This window comes from Abramis brama, assembly GCF_963993115.1.
Source record: "Abramis brama genome assembly, chromosome: 24".
Taxonomy (NCBI): Eukaryota; Metazoa; Chordata; class Actinopteri; order Cypriniformes; family Leuciscidae; genus Abramis; species Abramis brama.
This window is the reverse complement of record NC_139986.1, coordinates 18,011,528-18,025,897: the sequence shown is the minus strand read 5'-3', so window position 1 is coordinate 18,025,897 and position 14,370 is coordinate 18,011,528. Positions and strand designations below refer to the sequence as shown.

At 36.7% G+C, this 14,370-nt stretch overlaps 1 protein-coding gene across 4 annotated transcripts in view; it reads left to right on the top strand.

The window, feature by feature from the left end:
* Positions 1-14,370, top strand: part of ctnnd2a (catenin (cadherin-associated protein), delta 2a) — a 282,577-nt gene that overhangs the window by 219,336 nt on the left and 48,871 nt on the right. For all 4 annotated transcript variants that reach the window (XM_084102138.1, XM_084102137.1, XM_084102140.1 and 1 more), the window contains one exon: positions 3,322-3,505. In XM_084102138.1, the coding sequence (XP_083958264.1) occupies positions 3,322-3,505 (184 nt within the window). The remainder of the gene's footprint in view (positions 1-3,321; positions 3,506-14,370) is intronic.

Sequence of the window (14,370 nt, the reverse complement as noted above, 5' to 3'; positions counted from 1 at the left end):
CTAATAGGTCGCATACAGTAAGTGTTCTGCAATTTATCATCATCGCTGTTTTTAGAGTTTGTTCTCCATTCTGACATCTGCTAGTTTTTCTTAGCGCTGAGTGACAGAGTGGCTTTTAGCAAGAAGCTCTTCACACTACAGGCAATAGCAGATCCCCTGCAAGGCCGTTCATTCAGTACAGCAGGAGGTGAGATGAAGCCAAACTTCTGCGTATACACTGTAAAAAAAATATATATATATGATCAAAAAGTTGTGACAACATATGTTTTTACATTACTTTAACTTATCAAAACAAGTTAAGCAATTTTTATCTCTTTTTTTCATCAACTAATTTATTAAGTCAATTTAATATATTATAAGTTAAAATTACTTTTTTTACTTTTATTTATTTTTACTTAATTCCCAATCATAAGACATGTCTTTATTTATTTATTTTTTGGGGCAATTACTGTTCTTTGTTAAACCTCTTGAAATTCTGCATTTAAACAAAGATATTTTTTGCCTATTACGTCAATTTGTCTAAAAGCATCTGCTAAATGAGTAAATACAATGTACATTCTGGGAATTTATAAAGCTTCACAGAATTCGAGCAAGTCAATTTTCCTAAATGTTTGTTTGTGAAATATTGGGGAATTTGATAATGCTTCCTTCTACAAAGAGAGTGTATGCATCTGCGGAAATAATGTAAAGTGAATCTAATAAATCATAAGCATGCTAAAAGCATGCTTTTATTCAAGCTAATATGCTGTTTTGTGATTAGAACACAATGGTTGTGTTTGTATATATTAATGTGAAATGTGTCCTAAAATACATTTCTGTCCTTGCAGCTGCTGAACATTAGAATCTTTGTTCTATAGAGGTTTAGAGGAAATTAGAGATATCCTCTGTGATATAGCATCTGTCAGGATAAATTACCACCTCACACCGTGTCCTAACCAGACGCGATGCAATAAGATTCCAGCGACAAATAGTTTGTCTGTCCACACCATGGTCCACACTAGACGCGACGCGACTGCGAGATGCGTAAAAATAATCAAAACCCACAGCCAATCAGAACAGCGTGTGGGTGGAGTCTCACAGCAAGTGCACAGCACCAGAGGGTAATCTTTACGGCGCAAGAAAATGGATAAGTAGCTACATAATCAAATTCACAAATATTACACCATTTAAACATTATTCAAATACATAGGCTACTGACTTACTAAAACAATCTTTGTCAAATAATACACTTGTTTGTTCACAGTTTGAACGTTCTTGTTTCCATTTGTTTAATTTCAAGATCTGTGGTGAATTATCCATTGCTTTTACAGCTACAAAGCTGGGAGCACTAACGTTAAATGATATTCAAAGTCACATTGCATGCTTTTAACATTTAAAAAAGCACATAAACAGTACCTGAGATTATCATTGCCACACTTTGTGTTTGTTGTTCCAGCCGCGTCGTCGCAGAAAAATAGAAACCGTTTCTAAAATACAATCGTCGCGTGTCGCTGGCGCGGCTGGTTAGGACAAAAACTCTGATTAACATGGAAATACCTTTATTTATTTATTGAATACCTGCATTTATTTAATCAAAAATACAGTAAAAACAGTCATTTTGTGAAGTATTATTACGAGTTATAATAACTGTAAATGCAAGGCTGAATTTCCAGTATCATTACGTCAGTCTTCAGTGTCACATGATTCTTCAGGAATTATTCTAATATGCTGTTTTCCTGCTCAAGTAACATTTCTTATTAGTATCAAATTTTAAAACAGTTGTGCTGCTTAAATTTTTGGTGGAAAATGAAAAAAATTCAGGATTCTTTCTGAACATTCTGAATGGAATGTTCAAAAGGACAGCGTTTATTTAAATAGAAACATAAAACATTATAAAGGTTTTCACTGTTTTATTTAATTTAATGCATCCTTGCAGGAAAGTCTTACTGACCCCAACGTTTTAAACGGTAGTATTACACTGTGCAAACAGCTGTATCCCACAATGCAGTGCATTTGACTTGACCTTTTCAGTGTGACTAATCACCATGGTGATGTAAGAAAATTAGAGCTGTCTGTGCAAATCTTGAGATGTTTGATAGACTGCATGTGATTTTGCTTCGCATAAACTGATAAAAACCTTAGGTCATGTTAATATAGTTAGTCAATGCTGTGGAACTGTATGAATTCTTCCAGTCTTTGGGGTCTGGAGGAAGAGACGCAATAATTAGCATGTTTGAAATTCTAATTAGGCGCATCATTTTGTGTCATAAACATGAAAATGAGTGGTTTTCCTACTAGTCTAAAAGGAGACGGCTGCTCAGTCACTTGACCGTTATGCCCACAATCTTTAAGCGAGTATGGTGATTGATCTCTGCTAGTTTAGGACTTCACTTTAGAGCAAAAAGCACAGACTTCCCACACAAATATATGCGTATATACAGTATCTGCTTCGCTTTCTGTACTTCAGATCCTTCAACACATTGTAGCCGCCATCGAACTGCATATATTACAATGTCATGCATATGTTAGAGAACAAAAGGTCTTGACCGAACAAACGTATCGATTGCCTCTTCCACTGTCATTATCCATTCCTAAACAAAAAAAAATTAAATGCTAATGACTCCCTCCATAATTTCTATTTGTTTATCAAATTACTGTCTGAGGCAAGTATGATGTTTCTGCAAGAATGGCTCTCATAAATCTCTAATGGCTGCGCCGATAACGATAACAGGACCAAAGATATTAAGTCTTGGCATGTTTTTAATAGTCTGCAAAAGTTGGCATTATTATGTAGACTGTTTAATTTTGAACAGCTAAGAAATTATGTTTGTTGTACAAATTAAATCTGTTTCAAAAGTGTAATCTGTAGGTTTATGCAGTACAGTTGTTTTATGTGAATTGCATCTAGTAAATCATATTGCATATTCCTCTGAGACTTGGCGGAGCTGTTAAAGAATTTAATATTAGTAAAATAATGTTAGACCGCCATTGTAATGTGAGACCACAGGCTTGTCAAATTATGTGGGGTTTTTTCCCCCTCTGGGTTCAGCTCTACATTTCTGTAGCTCTCCGAGTCTTTGTGAGACGTTGTCAAAACCTGTCTCAGGCTAGCTCAAGCATAGAATGGACAATTTTATACATTTTTTACTCCTCTGAAAGAATAATAATAGAAAAGCATTATTTCTTGCACAGTAGCGCTGTCACTTTCAGGCAGGGGTCTCAACCTACCCATCTCTCAAGTGTTAATAGTTTATCTTTAAATGCGGTATGCAAAAAGTCAAAAAGAGGAGGCTCTTCCTATTTGCTATGCTAAATGCTGCATGCATGTGTTTTCCTGTGCAGGTGTGTTGTGGAACCTGTCCTCATGTGATGCTCTGAAGATGCCTATAATCCAGGACGCTCTGGCCGTCTTGACCAACACCGTGATTATTCCCCATTCCACCTGGGATGTGTCCCCACATCAGGAGGACCGCAAGCTACAAATGCACACTTCCCAAGTCCTTCGCAATGCCACTGGCTGCCTGAGGTGAGTGTGTGTGTGTGTGTGTGTGTGTGTGTGTGTGTGTGTGTGTGTGTGTGTGTGTGTGTGTGTGTGTGTGTGCTTTTCTTATAGGGCCCGGATGATGGAAGGAGAACCTTCAGTTTCTCTCCTTTAGTAATTCACCCTTAAAGGGATACTTCACCGATTAGCATTAGGCTTTGTATCAGTAGAAACCCAGTAGTATTTTCGAATGACCGCGCTTCCCTCCCTCATGTCCTCCTGAGACGAGAGATTTCTGTATTGTGTGCCTGGAAAAAAACCTCTGATGACGCAAAAATCATCATTTTGCTATATTTTATATAGTGTTTCAGCTCAGAATAAAGAAAGTCATACAGGTTTGGAACGACATGACTGCAGACTGTTGGTATGTGTGAATTGTATACAGATCCATTTGTGCAAAAATTGTGCCATTGTAATGACGTCAGACATGTTTAATGTCATATTTACACAGAAACTCTGCTCATGTTTCATAAAGGAGGAAGAATAAGTGTACACTACCATTCAAAAGGTTTAATACTTGCTGTCTATTGAGCAAGGACACATTCAATTGATCAACAGTGACAGTAAAGACATTTATAATGAGAGAAAAAAAATTATATTTGATGTAAATGATTTTCTTTTGAACTTTCTATTCATAAAATAATCCTGAAAAAAAGTATTTTCATCATAGAAATGCTTCCTGAGTATCAAATCAGCATGATTGATTTTTGATTGATCAGAATGATTTCTGAAGGATCATGTGGCACTGAAGACTGGAGTTATGATGCTGAAAATTCAGCTGTGCCATCACAGGAATAAAGTACATTTTAAAATATATTCAAATAGAAAACGGTTATTATAAATTTTAATATTTTTTCATAGTATTACTGTTTTTACTATATTTTTCATCAAATAAATGCAGCTTTGATGAGCATGAGACTTCTTTCATTAAAGAGACTTCAAATATTAAAAATCAAATTGGGCCCAAACTTTTGAACGGTAGTGTATTTACCCGTTCATGTAGTAAGCAGGCGGCTCTTGGCCTCAAAGGAATTAATGCTGAATGAAAAGGAAGACTACAGCTTGCAGACTTCCCACGTACCTAAGAAACTGTGTAGTCCGGATTGCATTTATAAAACCCTTGGCATACAGTACCCGTTTCAAATGCAAGCACCTTCACGAATACATTGATTGTGTAAGGGCTGAAAAGGCAGATTTCTCATTAAGAACAGATTGTGGTTTGCTCCGTGCAGTTGTTTCTATGACAGCTGGCCATGTGATTTGGAGAACAGTCCTTTTATACTATATGCAGCTCTGCACCACTAAGAATGATGGTTCCTTTGATTAACTGACAAAAAATGAGAGCTTTGGTTCTTTTACACCTCCTTCCTGTTCCATATGGAATGAGGAACAACCCTGACAAGCCATCTCCCCCAGCCACGTCTGTTCTGTTCATATCTCTAGATTGCTCGGGGTAAAACTGAATCATAACCTGTACGCTGTTGTCACAGTGAGTAAAGATTTACTGTATCGCTCCTGTCAAAGCATCTGATTCATGATTTATGCAATAATGTATAATGATGTTTATGTGGAGTGCAAATGATTATGATTTATACATAGCTTCTTGTTGCAAAGAGTTGGTTGAAAAATAACTGCGAGAAAGTGTTGATTCTCTCGGGTTGAGTACAAGTCTCACGTAAGGCTTTATTCTTGTATCCATAGCAACAGCGCAGTGTTAAACTACTTCAAAGTCCATGCTATGAGAGGATCACACTGCTTTTGTTTGCTTTCCCAGTTTCCTTCCAGGCGTTTCTAAATGAACGAAACCTTTTCAAACCATACTTTTGCAGTTTCACCTCACTAAACGAAGATGTTATCAGTTGTATTTTTACTTTCTATAAGAGATTTACTAAAAAAGAGGCGCACCTACTGTATGCAAATACACAGAAATGCAGACAAACAGTCGTCTTATCTTTTGATTTTCATTTTTCTGTAAATAACAAGTCTGCTTCTAATTCCAGCGGTAAATTACTCCTCCGAGTGAATGGCACTGTCTTGTGTTTCAAACAAATCATCTTCTGTCGGAGCGCTGTAAAGAGGCAATTACCATCCTCCGCATATTAGTCTGTCAGATACGCACTCGCTTCAGAAAGTAAAATGTGTATCTTATGCGTATTGTGTGATTGTGGACCACACATATCCTCTACCGCACAGTGCAATTTAATATTGAATTTCCAATTAATCACAATCTTTCCAGTTGTTTTAGTGAGTCAAAAACATACAGTGAGATTGGGGTAGTGTGATTCACAAGTAAATGACTCTTATAAACAGGTTATTTTAGTGAATCAAAAATGCATAGGCATAGCGAGACCAGTATAGTGTAAATCATGTGCAAATGGCTCTTAAAGGGATAGTTCACCCAAAAATGAGAATTGTGTAATAATTTTCTCACTCTCATGTTGTTCCAAACCTGTATGAGTTTCTTTCTTCTGTTGAACACAAAAGAAGATATTTTGAAGAATGTTGGTAACCAGACAGTTGACGGTAACTTTTATAGTATTCTTCAAAATATCTTCTTTCGTGTTCAACTGAAGAAAAAAACGCATACAGGTTTGGAACAACTTGAGGGTCAGTAGTAATGACAACATTTTTTGGGTGAACTATCCCTTTAAAAGTCTACAGTGAGACCAAAGTAGTGTGATTCATAAGCAACTGACTCTTATAAACATTTTCTTTTTAATGAATCACAAAACATACAGCGAGACCTGTGTAGTGTGATTCACAAGAAAATGGCTTGTGTTGTGGTTCTTTTTAGTGACTGAAAAACATACAGTATGCTGTCTGAATCGCCACCAAATTGCTCTTAAGAGCCAGTCATTTTTAGTGAATTAAAAGCACACAGCAAGACCAATGTAGTGTGATTCACGAGCAAATGACTAAAAAAGAATGAACGCATTTTTTTTAGCGATTCAAAAACTTAAAGTGAGACCAGTGTTGTGTGATTTCATGAGCAGATAGATAGATGCCTCTTATGAATGGGTTCTTTTATTGAAGCAAAAACAAGTGTTATTCCCGAAACGATTCACTCATGAGCCGGATCCTTTAATGACTCATTCAGAAAGACGAATTACCATTTTGAATATATCATAAACACTGCCCTGTACAATTTACAACTTTAGCAGTAAGATGTTTTATTTAACGTACTGTAAGCAAAAAAGACATTTAAAATGAAATATGCATCATGCTCTGAAAATATTTCATGATAATTTGACTGAGGCATTTACATTACATTCTTGCCATCTCTTCTGGGTATCACTTTGGAGACTGTCATATTGTCAATTTCTGACATTAAATACTTCAATTCGGATTGATGATGTTCGTCAAAGTGATTTTTTTCCCTCCCTGGGAGGCGGGAACATTTGAGCAAGCCATTGAAAATCAGTGAAGCAGTGTTTTTAGAATTGAGCCTCGTCCCAATGGGAGTTTGACACACTGCTGCTGTAAATCACTTCCACAAGCAGAAATCAAATTTCTGAAACCTGCGGGTCTCCGTGGGAAAAAAAATCTTTCTAATAGAAAGAGATTTTCTCAGCCACAAAGCACAATCCCTTATGACATCCCAAAAAGGCATCACAGCATTGGATTTTCCTTTTCGCTTTCTTTGTCAGACTTCAGTGAATGGATGAATCAGCCATTTACACAGTTAAACAGCTCCGCACTGTTTAGATTCAGCAACTCACCAGCTGTCAGCAGGATCTTAATCGAACCTGTGTCAAAGCTTCCCTCGAACCCTTCAAATGTTAATTGAGGGATTGTTTTTGAGGCAAAATGCACTTTTCCTATAGTGAGATCTAAGAGAACTTAAGTTTAGACTTGCTAATGTTAAATTTTCTCCCAAGAAAATGCATTAAAGGCCTGTTATGAGTTTGTTCTTAAAGGAATAGTTCACTTAAAAATGAAAATTCTGTCATCATTTACCCATCCTTCTGCTAAACACAAATCTCTGTAACCAAACAGTTAATGGACCCCATTGACTTCCGTTGCATTTTTTTTTCCTACTATGGAAGTCAATGGAGTCCATCAACAGGTATGGAATCAGCAGTGTTTCTGTGACTTTTATTATGCGCCTCAGCACTCGGTGACCCCGCTCTGTGACTTCACATGGTCTTCCACTTTGTGGCTGAGTTGCTGTTCTTCCTAAACTCTTCCATTTTCCAATAATACCACTTATAGTTGACTGTGGAATCTCTGTGCAGGGATGAAATTTCACAAACTGACTTATTGCAAAGGTAGCACCTATCACAGTATCTCAGAATTCACTGAGCTTCAGAACAACCCATTTTGAATTGAATTCTTACATTCAGCAAGGACACATTAAATTGATCAAAAGTGTAACTAACTATTTATTATGAAACTATTCATATAACTAACTATTCTCAAACTAATTATTCACAATGATTATTTGAGACTATTTTTCTTAATCATAAACATTGTTAGTGCATTATTAACATTGTGCAGTGTTATTTTCTTGTCATATTTTCAGTTTGTTTTAAAGCCGTTTAATTATCATCGTGCTCGTGCCGCACATTTTTCTTTTCATCTTTGTTGACAAAATCAAAAACCCTTTGTTAGCAGACATTGCTGTGAGATAAACACTTTTGATATGCCTTGTAAGACACTGAAGCCGCTCTCTCCTCACAGCAGGTAATTGTGTTCAGTGTTTGAGCAGCTGTGGAGGTCCATGTTGGACTGCAGGAAATGGAAATGGTGCTGTTGGTGCTCCAGATGCTCAGGTGCTTCTGGCTCACCTTGCCATGTGGCTTCTGTAACCGTGGTAACCACCTCACCCCCAGTGTCAGCTGGCTAGAGACCTGGCACATCTTCATTTTGGCTGCTGTCATGAAACCTCACAGTGCATCTAAATGGACAATCTGTCAAAATCTGCTTCTTTCAGATAAGCTACTAAGCAAGCCTGAAGAAGACATTTCCCATGTATTCCCAGTGGTCACCTGAGTGTTTCTGAGTTTATTTTTACTGGAGCACATTGCAGCTGTTGAATAGTTAATTTAACCAAGGCCATTAAAGCACGAAGGAACAGACGTTTCTCCTTGTAAGGAATTTTTTAAGGTGTGCTTGATTGAAAACACCACTAATTGTGTTCAATAAGTAATTTGCTAACAAAGTGTGCGAGTGACAGAAATGAAAGTGAATGAATGAGCAATAAAATCTAAGGGGCTCATTAATTGTGGAAAATTACCATGAACTCGATTGACCATTCACAGTGAATCATGTGACCTTGCAGACTTCAGTCTTGACATTAATTGCAGTGCTTTGTGTTTGTGTTGACCAATGTTGGTATTCTTCAGATAACTGTTAAAAACTGATGGCGCTTTCTTGTTTTACAATGGACACTGTGTACAAAGATTGTTCTATAATTCAGCCATTTTGAGACAATCATTCCATTTATCCCTAAAGCAGTCTTGTGTGTAGAAACACTTTACAGCCAAATACAGGCATACAAAGACATTACCAGCTCAGAAGACACACCCAAGCTTCTGTTACTAATTTAAAAGCATAAGTTTAGAGCTAGGAATGTGATTTGGGCTGTTTTTTTTTTAATTGTGTGCGCGTGTGAGTCCGTGTGTGTGTGTGTGTGTGTGTGTGAGATCACATGTGGCTCTCTCAGCAGTGTTGTGCAGCAGCATTGCTAAATAGTGCTAGTTTAACTGTATTTCTGAGCTGTGGGGTGGCACTGGTGCACTTAATTAATGCAACTTTTCAGTAGTAAAAGCACTGAGGGAGTGTTGACAACAAGGTTGTTTGTACGACATGCATATGCATTGTTAGATCTACCTATTATTATTACAGTGTTTTACAGTATTATAAAGTCTTCGCTTTCAGATGTCTCTCCTAGCTTCTGAAATTTATCAGGCTAAGCTAATAATTTATACACAAATTAAGACGTAAATCTAATTAAATACATTTGTGAATATTATATATTTGAGTGTAAAATACCCAAATACTTATTTAATGTCCATTTAATTATGATTTATTAGCTTTATTTTATTAACTTATTAATTTGATATGTGATTAGAGAATGACTGTGTAGTGATGCAAAGCTAATAAATAATAAAATAAATGCAAATTATGTATTTGTGTTAAAAATAGTTTTTTTTTTTTATTTGGACATATTTAATGCCTGTTTATTTAATAATTATTAGCTTTATTTTATTATTTATTAATTTTATTTATTCTATAATGTGAGAAGAAAGTGAATGGAGTGGCACAAAGCTTATAATGATTAAAATAAATGGTCATTATGTATTTGAAAAAAAATCTTTTTTATTTTGTTAATTTATTATTATTATAACTCAAATACATATTTGATGCATAAATATGTATTAATTATTAGCTTTATTTATTATGTATTCTTTTATTAATTTATTCATTAATTATTATTTTATTATGATAGAAGAATGTAAATGGAGTGATACAAGAGACATGAAACTGGCACAGTGATGTAGGAAGTCTTTGCAGCATCATTATATTATGTATCAAGAGTAGTGTAATGCTCTGTATTCCCTTTTTTGTCCCTACCCAACCTCACTCCGCACACAGCGGTGCAGTGCTCCTTTTGTGCTTATCTGTAGGAGTATAGCTGTTCTCCACTAGCTAAATATTCACACCAAAATGCTTTATGGACAATATCAGCCACTTTGCACTTTTGCCCTGTCAGCATCAGCCGAGGGGGATTTATTAAAGAATTTCATCGTTTTGGAATACTCCATCAAAGTGATGTTCTGATAAATCAAGCCGCCACCATCCTCTAATTGCTGCCCTCCCTCTTCTCCCTCTAATATCAGTCCAGCATGACGCACCTTGAAAAGTAATGAAACAATTTCTCTTTTTCTCTTCTCGGCCCGCATGATGCATCATCTACGTTCCTGCCAAGCTGCGAGCAGACGCACCCTCAGTCACATCCATCACTCTCCATCAGAAGTGAATCATCTCTCATGGCTCGGTCTCAATTACAGGGCTCCACGTGTTCCTTGGGACACCCTTTCCTACAGGCTGGAAAGAGTTTGATGCATTTGCAAAACTGCTGTGAGCCGAGAGGAAATGGGAGAAGGCCAACAGGAAATGAAACACTTTAATTGTTGCTGTTGCTGGCAGAAGAGGGAGTAGATGCTCATGATCTGTGTTTATGGAGGAACTCAAACCCTGAGGCCTCCTCTCTTCCCATTAATGTTCCCTGTGTGCTGTTAATGGGACTCATTTGACTGTTTAATAACCCAGAATGACTTGGAAAGTTGTTGCGACTCCCTATTGAAAGCTAATGGTTGGATTTGTATTATTATTTTGATTATATACATATATATGTATAAATGTTAGGGATATTTCAAGGCACGTCATGGAGGCGAAGAACCACCCGTCGCGAAGTGCATTAAAATCGTTTAATGCACAGATAGCCGTGCATTATCATTAGTCAAGTTGATATCCTGATCATATTTTACCAAATCTAAACCACATCAATTTTAATAACTACTATTCATTTTGTTTATAATCATTTATAAGTGATATATAATTGTTAATGAGGGCTGGAAGTGAAAAATGCCTTATAGTCGTATGTGCATAATTATTAAGCAGGTTTTCTTTAACAGGTAAAATGGGCCAAAAAAGAGATTCACTTGCACTAAAAAGTGAATAATTATTAAATGGTCACGAGAAGGATGTAATACTATAAAAAGTGCAAAATTAAGGTGTGACCACTATGTGTGTGTGTGTGTGTGTGTGTGTGTGTGTGTGTGTGTGTCTATGGTTATTTCTGCTAGCTGTTTTTTTACACCTGGATCAAAGATAAAAATAATGTTTAAAAATTATATATATACAGTGAGGAAAATAAGTATTTGAACACCCTGCTATTTTGCAAGTTCTCCCACTTGGAAATCATGGAGGGGTCTGAAATTGTCATCGTAGGTGCATGTCCATTGTGAAAGACATAATCTAAAAAAAAAAATCCAGAAAACACAATATATGATTTTTTAACTATTTATTTGTATGATACAGCTGCAAATAAGTATTTGAACACCTGTCTATCAGCTAGAATTCTGACCCTCAAAGACCTGTTAGTCTGCCTTTAAAATGTCCACCTCCACTCCATTTATTATCCTAAATTAGATGCACCTGTTTGAGGTTGTTAGCTGCATAAAGACACCTGTCCACCCCATACAATCAGTAAGAATCCAACTACTAACATGGCCAAGACCAAAGTGCTGTCCAAAGACACTAGAGACAAAATTGTACACCTCCACAAGGCTGGAAAGGGCTACGGGGAAATTGCCAAGCAGCTTGGTGAAAAAAGGTCCACTGTTGGAGCAATCATTAGAAAATGGAAGAAGCTAAACATGACTGTCAATCTCCCTCGGACTGGGGCTCCATGCAAGATCTCACCTCGTGGGGTCTCAATGATCCTAAGAAAGGTGAGAAATCAGCCCAGAACTACACGGGAGGAGCTGGTCAATGACCTGAAAAGAGCTGGGACCACCTTTTCCAAGGTTACTGTTGGTAATACACTAAGACGTCATGGTTTGAAATCATGCATGGCACGGAAGGTTCCCCTGCTTAAACCAGCACATGTCAAGGCCCGTCTTAAGTTTGCCAATGACCATTTGGATGATCCAGAGGAGTCATGGGAGAAAGTCATGTGGTCAGATGAGACCAAAATAGAACTTTTTGGTCATAATTCCACTAAACGTGTTTGGAGGAAGAAGAATGATGAGTACCATCCCAAGAACACCATCCCTACTGTGAAGCATCGGGGTGGTAGCATCATGCTTTGGGGGTGTTTTTCTGCACATGGGACAGGACGACTGCACTGTATTAAGGAGAGGATGACCGGGGCCATGTATTGCGAGATTTTGGGGAACAACCTCCTTCCCTCAGTTAGAGCATTGAAGATGGTCGAGGCTGGGTCTTCCAACATGACAATGACCCGAAGCACACAGCCAGGATAACCAAGGAGTGGCTCTGTAAGAAGCATATCAAGGTTCTGGTGTGGCCTAGCCAGTCTCCAGACCTAAACCCAATAGAGAGTCTTTGGAGGGAGCTCAAACTCCGTGTTTCTCAGCGACAGCCCAGAAACCTGACTGATCTAGAGAAGATCTGTGTGGAGGAGTGGGCCAAAATCCCTCCTGCAGTGTGTGCAAACCTGGTGAAAAACTACAGGAAACGTTTGACCTCTGTAATTGCAAACAAAGGCTACTGTACCAAATATTAACATTGATTTTCTCAGGTGTTCAAATACTTATTTGCAGCTGTATCATACAAATAAATAGTTAAAAAATCATACATTGTGATTTCTGGATTTTTTTTTTTAGATTATGTCTCTCACAGTGGACATGCACCTACGATGACAATTTCAGACCCCTCCATGATTTCTAAGTGGGAGAACTTGCAAAATAGCAGGGTGTTCAAATACTTATTTTCCTCACTGTATATATATATATATATATATATATATATATATATATATATATATATATATAATACTTCTACAGCATTCATTAATGTTAATTTCAACAACTAATGCTAATTTCATGTATTACTATTGCATTTTTTTAAATCAGTTGTAATTATTAACATTAATTAATAGTTAATGCACTAACGTTATCACAAATGAACTATTTTTATTGTAATGTTACCATTTTTTAATAATGTGTGAAGTCTTGTCTTCATTCCCTGTAGAGATTTAGTTTTAGCAAAAGTTTTTGCCCATGAACTTTATATCACTCTGCCCTGTCCAAACAGCAAACAGAGAGAAACTTTTCCAACTGCTGCACCCTCCTGTCTTGTGCAGTGGATGATAACTTTTTGCCCTGTCCACTGTTATGTGGCGTCATCATCAATAATTCATGAAGTTTGTGCCAATTTGTTTCAGTCACAGAGGCATGTACCTATCGCATGCAATTGTGTGGTTCTTTTCCTGCATTTATAAATGAGTGTAAGCTATCAAAATGATCAATCGGGATGTTCCCCGGGACATTAGCAGAGGGTCCGGCTTTCATTTTAAAATTAGTACATACAAACTTTATTTTGAAAAATTAGGAAGCTTGTTTCACTGCTCTGTGGCAGATATTAATTTAAAATAACGAGAAATAAATTGGAAATCTGACCAAAAGCACAACAGTTGTGTATTCTGACATCTGGTTTGGGTAGTCTCTTGGTTATGAATAGTAATGTCTCATCATTTATGTCTCCCGCATAACTGTTTTATTGCATAAAGGGGAGGCAAGCGTTGGGAGCCCAGAGCTCTTCTCAGCCTGATGTGCATTAGCATAACCTTTGATTAACTGTTTTCCCATATGGCCCTTGTGGTGCTTGGATGTTTAATTTCCCACACAAAGGGCTGCAATGAGCTTTCCATTAAGTGAAAACAGCATCGTTTCATGCCAAGAACTGAGCTTGATGTCCACGAGTGAAGCATTTTCCCTCTTATTTACCTGAGAGGAACTCCAGTTGTTTTAATACAACTTTTTTTTAAACAGCTAGTTAAGGAGTGCCATTTTAAATCACAAATAAAAGTGTAGGAATATTTACATTAGATAAATGATCAAAGCAGTGGCATTTATTTGAAATAAATGTATATTTATATAGTAATATTAATATAATTAAATTCATAATATTAATATGTATGAATTTCTATAATGTGCATGCGTGTATGTGTGTGTGTGTGTGTGTAACAAATTTTATTGTATAAATTTATTTGTGTGTATATGTATATTAATAGATAGATAGATAAGATAATCACAAATAATCAACAAATAAGATAATCACTGAAGCTGAAAGTATGTATATTTACCCAAAACACTATT